The 17,774-nt window shown below is 50.9% G+C and overlaps 1 protein-coding gene across 2 annotated transcripts in view; it reads right to left on the reverse strand.

Moving 5' to 3' along the window:
* Positions 1–5,359: 5,359 nt before the first annotated feature.
* Positions 5,360–17,774, reverse strand: part of Plod1 (procollagen-lysine,2-oxoglutarate 5-dioxygenase 1) — a 28,028-nt gene continuing 15,613 nt past the window's right edge. For both annotated transcript variants that reach the window (XM_090335802.1, XM_090335801.1), the window contains 10 exons: positions 17,084–17,205; positions 14,247–14,351; positions 13,791–13,916; positions 13,378–13,519; positions 12,044–12,157; positions 11,519–11,584; positions 10,709–10,813; positions 9,291–9,437; positions 8,316–8,441; positions 5,360–6,214 (listed from right to left, as the gene is read on the reverse strand). In XM_090335802.1, coding sequence (XP_090191928.1) covers positions 6,059–6,214; positions 8,316–8,441; positions 9,291–9,437; positions 10,709–10,813; positions 11,519–11,584; positions 12,044–12,157; positions 13,378–13,519; positions 13,791–13,916; positions 14,247–14,351; positions 17,084–17,205 — 1,209 coding nt within the window. In that variant the 3' untranslated portion in view covers positions 5,360–6,058. The remainder of the gene's footprint in view (positions 6,215–8,315; positions 8,442–9,290; positions 9,438–10,708; positions 10,814–11,518; positions 11,585–12,043; positions 12,158–13,377; positions 13,520–13,790; positions 13,917–14,246; positions 14,352–17,083; positions 17,206–17,774) is intronic.

Below are 17,774 nucleotides of genomic sequence, written 5' to 3' on the forward strand. Positions count from 1 at the left end.
GGGGCAGGGCGGGGCGGGGCGGAGCCTGGAGCTGTCAAAGTGTAAAAGACAAGGGCAAGAATGAGAGAGTTCGTTGATTGCCCCTAAACACCTGATCCCGGGGCATCTGCCAGCACTGGAATGCAGACTTGTATTTGATCGTTTTAGAGAAGCACCCTCCACCTGGTTAAGTGCCGTGACTCATCTGGGGAGCCTGAGGCAGGTTGCCCTTGACTTGCCTTTGAGGAAGTTCCAACAGCAATAAGCACGCTTCAGGCTCCTAAATGTCAGCCACTGAACTGGGCACCACCTATCCATCTTTGTTTGTTTGCTTGCCAGCCCTGGGGCTTGAACTCGGGGCCTCGGCACTGACCCTGAATTTCTTGTGCTCAAGGCTAGCACTCTACCACTTGAGCCACAGCACTACTTCCAGCTTTTTCTGTTTATGTGGTACTGAGGAATCAAACTCAGGCTTCACGCATGCTAGGCAAACACTCTACCACTAAGCCACATTCCCAGCCGTACTTGAACCTCCGCAACGGTTCAGGAGGGGAGGTAATCCCAGCTCAGGTGTCAGTCACTGGCCCCTCATTATTGCTAGACAGCAGGATACAAAGGAGACAGCCTCTGCAGGAAGGGTTCCAGCCAGGGCCCTCCCTGCAATACCAGCCACCCGCCAGCTGCTTAAGGCTACCCAGCCTCTCAACTTTGGCTAGGGAAAACAGATGTGCTCAAGATGCAGTATGAACATTGGAAAGCTTCTTGCTACTATTTTTATACTGATGACATGTTGGAATAATACTTGGTGTGGTGTAACAAGGAGTGGAGACAAAAGGAGAGAGGAAAGGTGGGGAAATGCAGTCATTCAATGCACAGTCGTGTTTAATGTAATAAGGAGTGACTTGGGGGATGAGAGGAGTGGGGAAAATGGAGGAGAATGATAGAAATGGTGATATTAATCAAGGTGCATTGTATTACCAATGGTGGTGGGTCTCACCTTTAATACTAGCTTCTCAAAAGACTGAGATCTGAGGATCAAGGTTCAGAGCCAGCCTGGACAGGAATTAATGAGTAGAAAGTGAGCTATGGTTCAAACTGGCAGAACACTCATCTTGAGTGAAAAAGATCAGGGCACCACCCAGGCTCTCAGTTCAAGCCTCGTGACTGGAAAAAAAAAGGTGGCTGTTTTCTATTTAGGACTTTAAGATTTTATAAATGGCTCACATTTTATTTGTCATTTTTTAGCTTTACAGCCAAGATCTCCTTAAGAAGCCTAGTGGTTAACAATGGTTCTCAGGCCTCTACTAACTCAACTCTGGCCACAGCTCAGGAGGCAACTCAATACTCCAGGGACCAGCCTGCTTATCCTCCTCTCAAGGCACCAGTGTCTGATTGTTTGGAACATCTGACTGTAGACTGTGATGCCACATCCAGTCTCCACCTCAGGGTGTAGCCCAGGTCCTTGGGTTGAACTGTGCACTGGGGACTGAATTACAAGCTGCCAGGAACTGTCCTTGATTGTTTGGGCTCCCCAAGGGATTCTCCGAGGGCAGGAACTTTCCATTTCTCTTTTCCAAAAAAAAAAAAACATTTCCTCAACTTCTGTCCACTTCCTCCTATGTGGGGGCGGGAGGTGGTTACTGAGGCTTGAACTCAGCGTCTGGGTGCTGTACCTTAGCTTTTTCACTCAAGGCTGGCCCTCTATCAAGCAAGCCATGCCTCCAGCCCAGGTTTTGCTGGTTATTTTGGAGATAGAGTGTGGCTCTGAACCAGGTCTTTGCCTTCAGAGTCATTGGGATTACAGGCATGAACCACACCATTGCTCAGCTTGACAATAATTTTGACCAAGCACAGCCAGAAGAAAAAGACATTCAAACATATCGACTTTTAATTCCCACAAATCACAAAGCGTAGTTGATGTGAAGAACTCCAAAAAGCCAATCCCGTGTCACCATGAGTTGTTTAAATCGTTGTTGGGGCTGGGAAGGTGGCTTCGTGGTAGAGTGCTTGTCTTGCATGCATGAAACCCTGGATTCAATTGCTCAGTACCACATACACAGAAAAAGCTGGAAGTGGTGCTGTGGCTCAAGCAGCCGAGTATTAGCTTTGAGCAAAAGAAGCTTAGGGATAGTGCCCAGGCCCTGAGTTCCAGCCCCAGTAGTGGCAATAAATAAATAATAAATAATTGTGATCTGCTGTTTCTCTGCCCTTAATTTTGGTCTCTTCAAAAGTATACGATAGGAACCGGGAGTTTGGCCGAGTGGTTAAAGTGCTTGCCTAGCATGCATGAAGACCCAGGTTCTATTCCTCGGTACCACATACATAGAAAAAAGCCGGAAGTGGTGCTGAGGCTCAAGTGGTAGAGCTCTAGCCTTGAGAAAGTCCAAGGACAGTGCTCAGGCCCTGAGCTCAAGCCCAGTACTGGCAAAAAAAAAAAGGACACGATAATAAAATGAAGCTGAAACACATACTATAAAGGGGGGCAGTAGAGGGGAGAACAGAAAGACGGACACAGGAGTGGAAGGATAAAGAATAAGCAAATAGTCATTATATGCAATGTACTTTATATAAACAACAACACAACTTAAAGGTATGAATGGAATGGGGGAAGATGAGGGAAAAATATGGACAGGGTGACATTGATCAAGTCACACTGTACTCATAACCTGACTTGTGGAGTTGAAACCCCTTTGTACACTACTTAATTGAAAAAATACATTAAAAAAAAAGCAAATGGCGCCCAACAAGCAGGGTAAAAAGGGAAGTGCTTAACTGGGCATGATGGCTTACATCTGTAAATCCTACTCAGGAGGCTGAAATCTGAGAAGGTTTAAAGCCAGCTTGGGCAGAAAAGTGGAAGAACCCATCACAAATTAACCAGTAAACTATCAGAAGAGGGGGTATGGCAAGTGGTAGAGCACCAGCCTTGATAGAAAATGCTAAGGGACAGTGCCCAGGCCCTGGGTTCAAGTCCTAGTTTGGGGATGCGTGGGTATGCCCACTCACATGGAAACAGTAAATGTGCTTAATTTGAATAATGAAATATTAGAAGTCAGCGGTGGTGTATTTTCAAGACAAAACATTTGGTTCTGAATGGAAAATTATCTATGACTACTTGCATAGTCACATGTGGACATGACAAGAGTCCATACATTGGAAAGCCCTGTAGATAAACAGGAACAATTAGAAGGGAGTTGATTAACAGGAAGAATAAACAGCAATAAAATGAGAAACTGGGTAGAAATTGTATATATGCCAGGAAGCATAAAACCTTCCCACCACAAAAGCACAAAGGTGGGGTGGAAAATTCTAAAATGCATCAAGCTTCAAGAAGGACCTGAATTCAAATTACCCAGAAGGCAATGTGACTTAGTCAAGGTCTGGGAAAGAATCCCATAGTGTTCAGGCCAATGAGGAACTAGAGAAGGACTCTCCATGCACTAGGGATCGTTTGTCCTAATCTCACGGTGTATGCCTGCCACCAAACACCCAATCTTGCAAAATCATCATGAAACTCTTGGGATTGTTTGTTTTGTGGGTCGGGGGCTTGAACTCGGCTTAGGGGCTGCCTCTGAGCTCTTCAGCTCAAGGCTACTGCCCTACCCTGGACCCAAACCCACTTTCCATTTTCTAGTGATTAATTGGAGATAAGAGTCTCAGGTCCTTTTGTACCCGGGCTGGCTTTGAACCTTGAAATTCAGATCTCAGCCTTCAGAGTAGTTAGGATTACAGATGCAAGCCACTGCACCTGGTGAAACTCTTGTTTTTGCTGCCCCTTCCTGCCTCCATCCTTAGAGCTTGGATGGGTGTGTTTCTCACATACCATGAAATTTTTACATCTGTTGAAAGGCAGCCTATTTTCAGGTTGGATAGTGTTATTTTTGCTAGTCCTGGGGCTTGAACTCAGAGCCTGGGTACTGTCTTTGGACACATTTTGTTCAAGGCTAGCACTCTGCTACTTGAGCCACAGTCCCACTTCTGGCTTTTTCTGTGTATGTGGTACTAAGGAATCGAACCCAGGGTTTCACACATGCTAGGCGAGCACTCTACCACTAGGCTACACTCCCGGCCATGGATAGTGTTATTTAAAATTAAAAGAAAAAATTCCACGCTGGGCACCAGTGATCACATCTGTAACTCAGTTGGGATTACAGGCATGAGCCACCAGCACCTGGCTTCACCTCATCTTATTCTTAAGGTTACTGTGCCATTTATCAGTCCACAAAAACTATATTTAGATTTCTGTCCCTGTCCCACCCTCCACTACCGACTAACCAGTACCCTGACAGCATCATACTGTTGTGTGACCTTTGGCCAATTACGTGTCCTGGGTCTGCTTTCTCATCTGTAAAAAGTAAGTAAGGTGGCCATCAGTTGCTCAGACCCATAATCCTAGTTACTCAGGAAGTTGAGATCTTAGGATGGTGGTTCAAAGCCAGCCTGAGCAAGGAAGTCTGAAGCTCTTATGGCCAACAATTAATCATCAAAAAGTAATAAGTGGAGGTGTAGCTCAAGTGGTAGAGCAGTAGCCTTAAGCACAAAAGTTCAGGAATGGGGCCAGTTTGCCCTAGCGGTAGAGTGCTTGCTTAGCATGCACGAAGACCCAGCTTCGATTCCTCGTACCACATACCTACAAAAGCCAGAAGTGGGCCGGGGGTGGTGGCTCATGCCTGTAATCCTCACTATTCAGGAGGCTGAGATCTGAGGAGCAAGGACAGACAGCCTGGGTACAAAAGGACCTAAGACTCTGTCAATTAACCTCTAGAAAATGGGAAGTGGAGCTTGGCTCAGGGGTAGGGTGGTAGCCTTGAGCTGAAGAGCTCCGGGACTACCCCCAGGTGGAGTTCAAGCCCCACAAAAAAAAAAATAATAATAATAATAAAGGCCAAGTGGCTCAAGTGGTAGAGCCTTGAGGAAAGCTCAAGGACAGTGCTCAGTCTCTGAGTGCAGTCCCCAGGACTGGCCAAAAAAAAAAAAAGTTCAGGAATGATACTCAGGTCCTGAGTTCAAGCCCCAGGATTGGCATCCAAAAATGAAAATAAATAGCCTTTGTTCCAGAGGTCCATGTGCTAAGAACTGTGCCACCTCCACCTCCAGCAAGGGCTGGGCAGATGTTAGCTCTTATTATTAATAGATAACCTGAAGGATAGGATGGGGTGGAGGTCCCAGTTCTGTCTCTTCTCCCATGTTCACAGTTACTGGTAAGGCCGTCAGCCAGGGTTCTAGAGGGGAGATGATTCAGGTCTTCCCTGATAAGCACATGGGTGGCCTGACTCACAGCGAGGGTTCTGGAATGCACCCACGCTGTGGAGGTCATGTGATACTGGGTTTGGGAATCAGGCTCTGACACCTGCCCAGACAGGTGCACACACCTCCCAACTTAGTGTTTTGAACAACCTTTAATAGAACTCTCATGTCTCTGTTCTTCCTCCTGAGGTCAGGGGACAGGGTTACCCAGTGCAGTGTGGACAGCTCACTCCTCTCCCCAGCAAGGATCAAATACAGGATCAAACCGTGACAATGGATGCTCTTCTTGTCCCCCAGAAGGAAGTCTGAGCCACTGTCTCCAAGAGACAATATTGTGCTCTTGTGCTCTCAGGATGGGAGCCCGGCAGAAAGGGCTTCTGTGGTCCTGGGCTCAGAGGCGCCTGCATTTTCCATGAGATACAGGTCTCTGTGGAAGCTGGAAGCGGAAGCCAGTGGAGCAGCAGGAAGTTCTGCCTCCAGCATGGCTTCTGCCTGTGGAGTCTCTCTGGAGAGCTCTGGGAGCCTTCTGCTCAAGTCTGTCCTCACGGGAGAGGCAGAAGAAGTGAAGTGTGTATTCCAGGAAGGTGGTTGGGGAGGATTAAAGTGATCAGTCTCCCAGCGCTGGGCAGGAGACCACAGAAAGGCTCCCAGCCTCAGAGCTGGGCTCTGTCTCTGGCCTGTGCCAAATCCTTCCATCTGGCAGTTCTGAAAGCAACAGTCATTCAAGAGCCTGGACCAAGGCTGGACCAAGATTCCTGGGACCACGAGGCCCTAGGGGCTGCTAAGTAGTGGTGGTCTGCAGAGGAAAGACCCAAGGGAGTGAGCCTGCCAGTTAGGGATCAACAAATGACACGGCGATGTAGCGGGTTCCCCGGGTGGTGGGGAGCCCCTCGTGGTAGTGAGTGAGCCGTCCTGGGTGCATGAGGGCCCAGCCCTTCCGTGGGGCTCGGATGGAGCAGTTGTAACGCAGGAAGCGACAGCCACCACCCTGGAAGACAGGAGTCCATCAGTGCGCTTGTAAGGCTGGGCCTTTCTCAGCTTTGTTATCTATTCTGTTCTCTGGCCTTGGAGGGACTGGGGGGGACTGCTGTCAGCCAGGGACTAACCAAAGGCTAAGACCTGTACTGTGAATGTGACCAATGGAGCCTCAATTTCCCTTCTGTAACCCTGCAGGGTTGTGAAGAGCTTAGGGCTAGACTGGAGTGTGGCTCAGTGGTAGGAGGGCTTGGTTAGCATGCAGAAGGACATGGGTTTAATCCCCAGCTGAATGAAGGAAGAAATGAGTAAATAAGCAAGTTAATCTTTTTTTTTTTGGCCCAAGACCAGGACTCAAATTTACTATCTGATGCTTGCTTTTTACTCAGTGGCGGGCACTCTACCACTTAAACCACCTCAATCCTAATTAAAAGGAAAGTGCTTAAGCCAGGCGCCAGTGGTTCATGCCTGTAATTTTAGCTGCTCAAGAGGCTGAGACTTGGAAGATTGTGGTTTGAAGAGAGCCTGGGGATGAAAAGTTGAAGAAGTTCCATCTCCAAATTAATCAGCAAAAATGCCAAACTGGAGGTATGGCTCAAGTGGTAGAGCACAAGCCAAACAAGAGAAAGAAAGAAAAAAAGGAAGAAAAAAAGAAGCACAAAATCCTGAGTTCAAGCTCCAGTATAGGTACAAAATGATAAGCTGGTAGCTCATGGTTGTAATTATAGCTACTCGGGAGGCTGAGATCTGAGGATCACACTTCAAAGCTAGCTCAATCAGGAAAATCCATCTCTTATCTTCAATTAACCACCAAAAGTGGTAGAGTGCTAGCCTTAAGCAAAGAGAGCTCCAGGACAGTGCTCAGGCACTGAGTTCAAGCCCCATGATAGGCACAAAATAAAATAAAAAGAGCTTACTTATTCAATTGTACCTCAGACACTGTTTTGTGGGTGTCTTAGATACCCCGGGCTCCCCCACACTAGATGACAATAGTACCCTCCCAGCAGTGACAACTCCAGGGGACATTACCAATGTTCCCCTGGCTTAGGGGCAAAAATCTCTCCCAGTTGAGATGCTCAGCTCAGAGCAACAGCTGATATACACAAGCTCTCCCAAGTTCTCAGCTGCTCTAAGGGTGTCCATTGGGCTGTTTGAGCCAAGTCCAAAACTAGACACTTAAGGAGGAAATGGAGGCACAGCCGGCTCCCTAACGGGCCATATGCAGGGACCCCAGAACTGGTTCTGCCCCACCTGGTGCTCTTCCCCAGCTCCTTGGCTCAGCCCAGGCCCGTGCCCACATCCAGGCCAGCAGCACCCCACCACGCCCCAAGCAGCCTGCCTTCCTGAGGAAAACCCCAGGCTGTCCACCCCAGTGGCAGGCACTCCTTCGGTGCTTATCGGGCTTCCTGTGAGCAAAGCTCTGGGTGAACTCATTTGTTCTCCTAACTCCGAAGACATGAAAAGACAGAAGCGCAGTCAACCACTGAAAAACCAGAGGTCGGGGCCGGGAGTTTGGCCTAGTGGTGGAGTGCCTGCCTAGCATGCACGAAGACCCGGGTTCGATTCCTCGGCACCACATACATAGAAAAAAGCCGGAAGTGGTGTTGAGGCTCAAGTGGTAGAGCTCTAGCCTTGAGAAAGTCCAAGGACAGTGCTCAGGCCCTGAGCTCAAGCCCAGGACTGTCGCAAAAAAAAAAAAAAAACAGAGGTGGATGTGTGGGTTCAAGCGGTAGAGTACCAGCCTTGAGTGAAAAACCTAAGGAATCGGGCCCAGGCTCTGAGTTCAAGTCCTAGTACATGCATATGGGGCTGACACAGTAGAAGGGAGAATCTAGAATCAGGCACTTTGGTCTGGAACCTTTTTGGAGTTTGTGTTTGCTACCTTTAGAGTCCTTCCCTCCTGATAAATTACGCCCTGGTCCCACCTGCCAGGAAGCCCATCCTGTGTACCTAGTACTTCTTTTCTCAGGCTTTCTAGCCCTGTCCCAGAGTCTGAGCCTTTCTGCCATCATCACCTGTGTGCTACTTACCAGCCAGCCTCAGTCCTCCCTCTGGCCCACTCCCCCACCTCCCCTTCCCCCCACCTCTACCAATCCCGGGCAGGCCCTGCTCACCTCATAGTCCTCCCCGACCCGGTTCAGGGCGATATTGATGGTGAAGGTGGAGGCATCGTGGTGTGGCATCAGCGAGGGCTGCTCATCAGGCTTGTATCGGACAACAAAGGCCAAGTCGAACTGGGCCTGTGTCAGGGCAGGGAACAGGGCACCTCTGTCAGGAGAGGCCTCAGAGGACCAGGATGGGCAGAAGGTAGCAGCAGGAACATCAACCCCCAAAAGAAACAGCCCAGCCATAGAAAAGGTTCTCAGAAAGAAAACAATCTGGGGACCGGGAGTTTGGCCTAGTGGTTAAAGTGCTTGCCTAGCATGCATGAAGACCCGGGTTCGATTCCTTGGTACCACATACATAGAAAAAAGCTGGAAGTGGTGCTGAGGCTCAAGTGGTAGAGCTCTAGCCTTGAGAAAGTCCAAGGACAGTGCTCAGGCCCTGAGCCCAAGCCCAGGTCTGGTGGGTTGGAAAGGCAGTAGAGAAGTAGAAAGAAAGGGAAGAAGAAAGGAAAGGTAGGGAGAGAAGCAGGAATGAATGAACCTAATCCTCAAGACCCTTTTGAGCAACTACTGCTTCCCTGAGGACGGGGTTTAGGCAAACCTGAGCAGGTATGTAGAGAAAGGCACATGAATAAAGAAGTGAAGTCTGTGACAGGAAGAAAGACGGAGGCTCAGAGCACAGATAGACCACTGGCAGCACTGGAGAGACAGCTTGCATGTCTGATGGACAGGCATAGGAGCCATGGAGTCAAACCAGACAGGATTCAAAAGAAGTGTGTGTGGTCATAGACCAGAGCAACTTACTGGGATCATGGATACCTCCCCAGACCCCTCCCCCAAAGCCCCGCCCCCAGGCTCCACCCAGCATGCTGGGAGAACCAATTTGCTTAAGGCCCAAGTTCCAGCCCTCTTCTCAAAACCAGGCCTGGTCCCCCCTATCCTGCTCCCTCCAGAGGCTCCTGACTGCAGCCCAGGCACACGTACCCTGGTGTAGTACCCGGGGTAGAGCTTCTCCGTCAGGGGAGCAATGTACTCCACTAGGAACTTGTGCCACTCCCGCTCGAAGTTGATCTGGTTCATGTGGATGTCGATGGTGGGCACGTTTTCATAGCCACCCTGGATCCGGTTGTCCTGGAAGTGACCACACACAGCGTGGCAGGCAGCAGTCTATGACAGCTTCCGAAACCCCGTGTCCTGGGACACAGGCACCAGAGCCCTCCCCTAAAGCCGACCGTGGGACTGAACTGAACTGCATTGCATTACATGGGGTTTTATGGAGAGCTTTTGCTGGAGTCATTATAGCCCTGATTCATTCATCAAATGAGAGGATAGCCTAGATGGGCCACGTCAGTCAGATGGTTCTTTCCTGTTTTTTATTTGTACCAGTACTAGGGCTTGAACTCAGGACTTGGGCATTGTTCCTTATCTGTTTCCACTCAAGGCTGAGGCTCTATCACTTAAGCCACAGCTCGACTTTCAGCTTTTTGGTGGCTGAACCTAAAAGGATCCAAGGACATGGACTTTCCTGCTCCAACTGGCTTTGACTCACAATCATCAGATATCAGTTTCCTGAGAGGCTAGGATTACAGGTATGAGCCCCCAGCCCAAGGCTTTGGGTGAGCTTGCTTTTTTTTTTTTTTTTTTGCCAATCCCGAGGCTTGAATTCTAGGCAGTGCCTGGGCACTGTCCCTGAGCCTCTGTGCTCAAAGCCAGCACTCTACTACTTGAGCCACAGTACCACTTCTGGCTGTTTATGTGGTACTGAGGAATCGAACCCAGGGCTTCATGCATGCTAGGCAAGCACTCTACCACTAAAGCCACATTCTCAGCCCTCTGCTACAGCACAAAGCCCAGTTAAGCAGGGCCTCAGATCCCTGACCCACAGAAGCCCAGAGATAACAAATGGTTTTAGTTTTGGTGGTAGAGATGGACTCTACTTGCAAGGCTAAGCAAGAGCTCCATCACTGAGCTCCCCCGTTCCTGAGGGCTGTTTTAAGCCACTGAGCCTGTGGTCACTTGTACACTGTAAAAACTAGCGCAGAGCCCCACAGGAGGCTCAGGCACTGAGGTCCTCAGTTCTCTAAAGCTTGAAGAACTCATGAACATTGCAGCTACCCTATTTCCTGGCATCTGGAGACTTGCTGTGCCACCAAAACGAATGGATCAGGTAGGTGCACAGAAACACGGTTAATCCAGCTGACAGGTCCAATGGTGCCCAGTCTACGGCACATAGGACTTTGAAAAGTAAGTGTGTAGTGTGTGTGCCGGGTGCAGGTGGTTCACACACCTGTCATCCTAGCTCCTGAAAACTGTCTGGGTCGCTAAAAGAGCCCAGATTGGTGGCATGGGGTAGATGGGTAATGTCCCTACAGGCCCCCAACCCCAGTGTCTGGAGGGTCTACCTTGTTGTCACCCAGGGACCACTGGCCATAGTGCTCCATCTCCTCCACCAGTTCATCACAGGCCGCCTCCGTGAAGATGGGGAACCAGTACACATCAGGGCAAGGCTGGGAACAGGGAGGGCTCAGTCACAGCACCGCCCGCTCTTCAGGGGTGGCACCCCCTGCCTGCCCTCCCCACACTGAGAGTGCTTCTGGGAAGCAGGGGCTCAGTGGATGCTGTGTGGACTGAGAGAACTGTTGAAGGCAGAGCTCAGACGGTATCACTCAGCCCAGCTGGCAGAGCCACCAGCGTCACCAGCAGGAAAGGAAGGCGCATGCTCAGGGAGGAGGCTGCAGGCACAGAGAGGATTCACCCACAGGTCCACTCGGGGATATCCCCCCTCACGCTGCTCCACAGAAGGGACCTGAGGTCCTCAGAGCCCCTGCAAGCCTCAGTGATAAACTACCAATAGGACAACAGAGCCACCTCCCCACCTCTTTTTGTGGTGGTGGTTGTTGTTGCATCAATACTGGGGCTTGAACTCAGGGCCTCGGGCTGTCCCCTAGTTTTTTGCTCAAGGTTGGTACTCTACCACTTGAGCCATGGCTCTACTTTAAGCTTCTTGCTGGTTTATTGGAGATGGACAGTCTCACAGGCTTTCTTCCCCGGTGTGGCATTGAACTGTGATCCCTAGATGTAAGCTGCTTGAGAAGCTAGGATGACAGGTGGAGCCACCAGGGCCTCACCCGCTCATTCCTCTTGCTCCATGTACTGCCAGAGTGGACCCCACTTCCCCGTGGCAGCAGTGCAGAGGACTCCGCGGTCCTTACCGTCTCCACCAGCTTTCCCTCCAGGGCCTTGGTGTAATTCTCATGGATGTACTTTTCCTTCCAGTCCTGCAGGAAGGGAAAGCGGGTTGGGGATGTGAGTGGATATGACCATGCTTGGGGTAAATGGGTGCTCACCTGGGCCCACTGAAGGTGTGAGCTGTCCACACACATATGCACATGTATGCTGGTGTATTGTGTGTCTGTGCTGGTATATACAGGTGCTCACATCGGCTGCAAACTTCTAACGCCCTGATGCGTCCTGCCGTCTCCTCCTACCTCCATACAATGCCCTCAGAAGGCAGGGTGGGGTGACACCCATGTTAGAGCTATGAGTCCCCAAAAGTTGAGAGGCGGCAGTCACAGCTGATGCCAGGGCGCCTGGTCCCCCACTAGATGGTGCTGTCTCTGTGCCCACCCATCACAATTCTTCCCTGGTTATGGAGGGAGAGGGCAGGAGACCCACAGACCCGTGGGCTCCCTCCCCTCCCTCCCCTCCTCACCTGTCCCCAGCATCCAAGATCTCACCTCGGGGTTGCTGAACACCTCCCAGAGATCGCTGTGGAGATGGGTGGTCTGGTAGTTATCCAGGGAGAGCAGGTGGCCAAAGGAGTGCCGGTTGGTCAGGAACATAAACACTTCCTGGAAAGAGCAGCCCAGGGATGGAGAGGGCTCTCCTGGAGAAGGCCCTTCCCACCTCACCCCTATAGCCTGTGGGTGGAGAGGGCCCTCCTCACCTCACCTGTACAATCAGTGGATGGAGAGGGCCCTCCTTACCTCACCTCTACAGCCCATGGATGGAGAGGGCCCTCCTCACCTCACCCCTGCAGCCCGTAAATGGAGAAGGCCCTGCCCACACACCACTAGCCTGCTCCATCACCAGATTCAAGTGCAGATTCCCAGCACCTGGCTCTCCCAGCACAGGAAATGAGATCAGGGAAAGTGTCTAGAAGACTGCACAGATAAGGGAAGAATAGGCTTGTGCTCTTCTCTCTCCCCGCTCTCTTTTTTGCCAGTCCTGGGGCTTGAACTCAGGGCCTGGGCAAGGTCCTTGGACACTTGTTTGCCTAAGGGTAGTGCTCTACCACTTGAGCCCTTCCTGCATGCTAGGCAAGCACTCTACCACTAGACTATGCTCCCAACCCTGCTCTTCTCTTCTTTTTGATTATTTCAGTGCTAAGGATTGAACCCAGGCAGGGCCTCATGCATGCTGAACAAGCTCTGATCTTGAAGTTTTGGTCACAGAAGAAAATCTTAGTATAATATCCTATTATAAAGAAAAGAAAAAAGGAAAAGCAGGGGCCAAGAGTGTAGCCTGTGGTAGAGTGCTTGCCTAGCATGCAGGAAGACCTGGGTTTGATTCCTTGGTACCACATACAGAGAAAAAAGGCAGAAGTGGTGCGGTGGCTTAAGTGATGGAGCACTGCCTGGAGAAAGCCTACGGATAGTGACTAAGCCTTGAGTTCAAGCCCCAGGACTGGCAAAAACAAACAAACAGTGGCTCACACCTGTAATCCTAGCTAGTCAGGAGGCTGAGATCTGAGGATCACAGTTCAAAGCCAGCCTGGGCAGGAAAGTCCGTGAGATTCTTATCTCCGATTAAGCACCAGAAAACCAGAAGTGGAGCTGTGGCTCAAAGAGTAGAGCAGTGGCCTTAAGCAGAAGAGCTCAGGGACAGTGTCTAGGCCAGAGTTCAGGCAACATGAGACAGAGTGCAGAGTCAGAGTAAGGTGCAACCAGGAAGCAGATGCGTGGAAACTGGGTCCACTCACTGGTCCCGGCACCCCTGAGGACCAGCTCCACCCAGCTCCAGCGGGGACACGGCAGCCCACCAGGCAGGACAGAGCCAGGGCCCCACTCACCTGCTGCCGGATGTTGGCGCAGAAGGCCATGTCGGCATCCAGCTTGCTATGGTGGAACAGGTCCTTATGCTGCAGCTCCGCCCGCAGGGCGCTGCCCTTGATCAGGTAGACATTGGAGATGTAGGGCACGTTCCATACGCCACTGAGGGGCAGAGGGGAGAATGTAGAGTCACAGGCTGGCAGGTACAGACGCAGGCTAGGAGGACTGGTTTCAGAGTGACAGCATTCTCCCACCCCAGACAGCTGGGCCTTGGACAAGTATCAGGAAGTCCTTCTGTATGTCTAACTAGAGTGTTCCTTGGTTGAAGTTCAGCAGAAATGGGGAGGTAACCAGGACAGGCATGTTGGGAAGGGAGGTCCCACTGGCCAGGAGTGAAGACAGAAAAGGACAGCCCCCTGGCGCAGGTACTCACACTCTCCGGCCCTGCACGATGTCCACGTAGTCCTCAGAGCGGGCATAGTAGCCATCCGCACTCAATGCCCCCCAGAAGTTGGACCAGAGTCTCCCGTGGCGGGTCATGAGTGGGGCAATGACATTCCTGAAAAAGGAAGCCGCTCAGAGAAACTGCACATAGAGCTGGGCTCAGGGAGGGGCAGGGGCCTGGCGCCTTCCTGCAGGGGGTCTCCGTAGGCTTGATCATCAGGGGAGGGGGACACCATTTGTGATCAGCCCTCACTGTCAGGGTGAGGACCCCACAGCCCAAAAGACATGAGAGGAAGCAGAGAGAAACAGGGGCTTCCTGGGCCTGCCCCTTCCTTCCCTGCTTCCCTCCCCTCCAGACCCCACAGCCCAGGCCTCCCTAGTGGGAGTGGGGTGGGGCTGCCCTATCCGTTCCCTTCCACCAGCAGTGGGAACAGGGCTGGCTTACTTGTTCTGTTCAATCAGCAGCCGCAGGCTGTCCACCTCGGTCAGGGCCACGTCAGCATCCACGCTAAAGTAGTAGGTGCAGGTGCGGTCCTGGCGGCAGAGGTCACTGTAAAGAAAGAGCCACTGAGGTTGGCTGCTGCCCACATCTGTCACCATGGTTTGGCTTCACACACTAGCTGAGGAGCCCGGGAGAGGCCCGCATAGCCCCAGTGCAGGCTGGGATCTTGGAGGTCCCGCCTGTGCCGCCATCTAAGCCCGAGCTCCTGTTCTCACACGAAGACCTACAGCTTAACAAAGGACAAACACTAGTTCTTCGAAGAGTGCAGGTCACCACAGGCCCCTCAGACACTGCATGGGATGGGTATAGGACCAGTGGAGAGCCATGGGTCACCTGAACTATGAATCTGGTATTGAAGTTTGAGCTAGTTTCAAGCTTATGACAACTTGTTCAGCTGGCACTCTACCACTGGAACCATGCTTTCAGCCTATTTTGGCACAGTTCTGTGGTAGATCACTTAGGTTCCATTCCAAGCAGTGCCAAAATAAATACAGAAATAAAAACGCATATCAGCCAAGCACCAGTGTTCTCACGCCTGTTATCCTAACTACACGAGAGGCTGAGATCTGGAGGATCATAGTTTGAGGCCAGCCTGGACAGAAGAGTCTGTAAGCCTCCATCTCCAAAATACTTAGCAAAAAACCTGGCTGGGCGCATGGCCCAAGGGGCAGAGTACTAGCTGAACAATCAAGTCAAGCTAGAGAAAGTAAACAAATGAAAAAGCAGTTCTGGGACCAGGAGTGTAGCCTAGTGGTAGACTGCCGGCCTAGAACGCATGAAGCCCTGGGTTTGATCCCTCAGTCCCACATACACAGAAATAGCCAGAAGTGGTGCTGTGGCTCAAGGGGTATAGCACTGCCCTTGAGAAATCCTAAGGATAGTGCCCAGGCCCTGTAATCCCAGCTACTCAGGAGGCTGAAGCCTGAGGATCATGATTCAAAGCCAGCCCAGGCACTAAAGACCATAAGACTCTTATTTCCAATTAACCACTAGGCTCAAGGGGTAGTGGTAGCAATAAACTAAAGGGCTCAGGGACACCGCCCAGGACCAGGGGTAGGGCAGTAGGAAGAGCTCAGGGACAGCACCCAAGCCCAGAGTTCAAGCCCCACAATTGACACAAAAAAAAAGTATTCCCTTTTGCTCCCCTGGTTCAGAGCTTAACAAATGATGCCTGGCCCAGAATTGCCCACTGTCTGGTTTTGTATAGCCAGTGAGCTAAAAACAGCTGAGAATGACTTTCCATCCTTAAATGACAGAGGGAGAGAGTAAGAGCACATGAAAATGATGCCTTCCTCTGAGCAGCTTCAATTTCAGTGTCTGTAAATACAGCTTTGCTGGACCTCAGCCAAACTCATTCATTCTGTATCATTTGGGGCTGCCTTCCAGCTTCAGCCGTGGCTGCAGAGGCACAAAGCTGAACTACAGATTTACTTATGTCCTATCTTTCACAAGAAGTTTGTCAATCCGGAATCTGGACCCCAAAAATTTCTTCTACAGTCAACACAAATTATTTGCATCTGTTGGATGCTAGGTTGGCTCACATCTGTAATGCCAGCTTGTCAGGAGGCTGAGGTCTGAGGACCACAGTTCAAAGCCAGCCCAGGCAGGAAAGTGAGACTCTTAGGTCCAAGGAACCACCAGAAAATCAGAAGTGGTACTGTGGCTTCAAGTGGTAGATGGTTAGCCTTGAGCAAAAGAGCTCAGGGACAGCGCCCAATCCCTGAGTCCAAGCCCCACATAAGACAAAGAAACAGAATTTATGTTCATCCTTTCTAGTTTTCAGGTAGTACTGGACTTTGAACTCAGAGCCTTGTGATTCCTAGGTTGAATCTATCACTACAGCTGTGCCTCCAGCCCTGACTGTCTGGTGATTTTTAGGATAACATCTCATTTCTAGCTCAGACACACTTCTGAGCTGCAACCCAACTACTTTAAGCTTCTCATTGTTTCTAGGATCATAGAGGTAAGCGTTCTGGAAAGTGCTCTTGGGCTAACCAAAGTATGTACCACTGCATCCAGTTCTCTGTGAGACATGGGGTCTTTTAGCCTTTTCTGTCTCAATTCAATCCTCCCAATCTTAGCTTCCCACAGAAGTAAAAAGCACACATCGCTGTTCTCAGCTATAGGTTGAGAAGGGGTCTCTGGAACTTTTCTGCCTGCGCTGGCCTCAAACCTTCACCCTCCTACTCTCAGTCTCCTAAGTAGCTAGGATGATAGGGTCACCAGCACCTGGCTTTTTCTTTTGAATAATAAAGGTAAGAAACAGAGTTTGTTTCTGTCCACCTTTACCGACTCCAGCCCTTCCTCTTCCCTTAACTGACTGCCTCTTCTGTGTTGTTCGGTGTGCCAGTACTAGGGATTGAACTCAGAGCCTAAAGCTCCCTCCCTTGGTTTTTGCTCAGGGCTGGAGGTCTACCACGTGAACCACACCTTCACTCCTGGTTTTTTGTTAGTTGGAGATAAAGTCTCTCGGATCTGCTTGGGCTGGCTTCGAACCGGGATCCTCAGATCTCAGCCTCCTCAGTAGCCAGGATTACAGGTATGTGCCACCAGTGCTGCCATGGCTTCTTCATTTGCTTCTTGAATCAAATGCTCAGCCTGCCCTGGAGTCCTGAGCCCGTGGGGTAGAGACCACTTCCCCCCAGTGGACAGATGGGGTCTGTGAGGCCCAGAGAGGGGCGGACTGGAGGAGACCTCAGGACCTTGTGCAATCCTGTCTTCTGCCTGCCACAGTCAAACTCCCCACCACCACCAGCCAAAGGAACCCCACCCCCACTTACGCGCCCATGTTCCTGGCATCCGCGCTGGCCATGCGTACCTCGGGGCCCACCAGTTTCACAGACTGGTACTCATCCCCATGCTCTGCCAGGAACTGTTCCACCTGGGCCCTGTGGTGCTGCTCCTGAGGGGGAAGGGGGAGGGAAAGGTGAGGCGGAGGGCAGAGGTCCCATCCCCCCATAGACCGCAACCAGGCTTCACCTCTGGAATGTTCCAGACCTCTGCCCAGTGCCTTTTCCTGGCCATCCTTTGACCAAACCAGGCCCTACAGGCCTCTCAGAGCCCCCAACCCTGCAAACCCCACATCCAGAGAGTCTATTGACCCTAAAGGTCTGGGTGTGACTCCAGTGTGTTGTGTACGTGTGCACATGCAAGTCCTAGGGCTTGAATTCAGGGTTCCTTTGCTTTTTCACTCAAGGGTCCTGCTTTTACCACTTGAACTACAGCTCAACTTCTACCTTTACCTGGAGATAAGAGTCTCTAACACCGGTGGCTCACAGCTGTAATTCTAACTACTCAGGAGGCTGAGATCGGAGGATCACGGTTCAAAGCCAGCCTGGCCATGAAAGTCAGTGAGACTCTTTTTTTTTTTTTTTTTGTGGGTTAAAGGGCTTGAACTGAGTCTGGTCACTGTCCTTGAACTCTTCAGCTCAAGGCTACTGTCATACTCCTGCGTCTGGGTGTTGTCCCTGA

The sequence above is a fragment of the Megascapheus bottae genome, chromosome 6, assembly GCF_031878675.1.
Source record: "Megascapheus bottae isolate mThoBot1 chromosome 6, mThoBot2.hap1, whole genome shotgun sequence".
Classification (NCBI taxonomy): domain Eukaryota; kingdom Metazoa; phylum Chordata; class Mammalia; order Rodentia; family Geomyidae; genus Megascapheus; species Megascapheus bottae.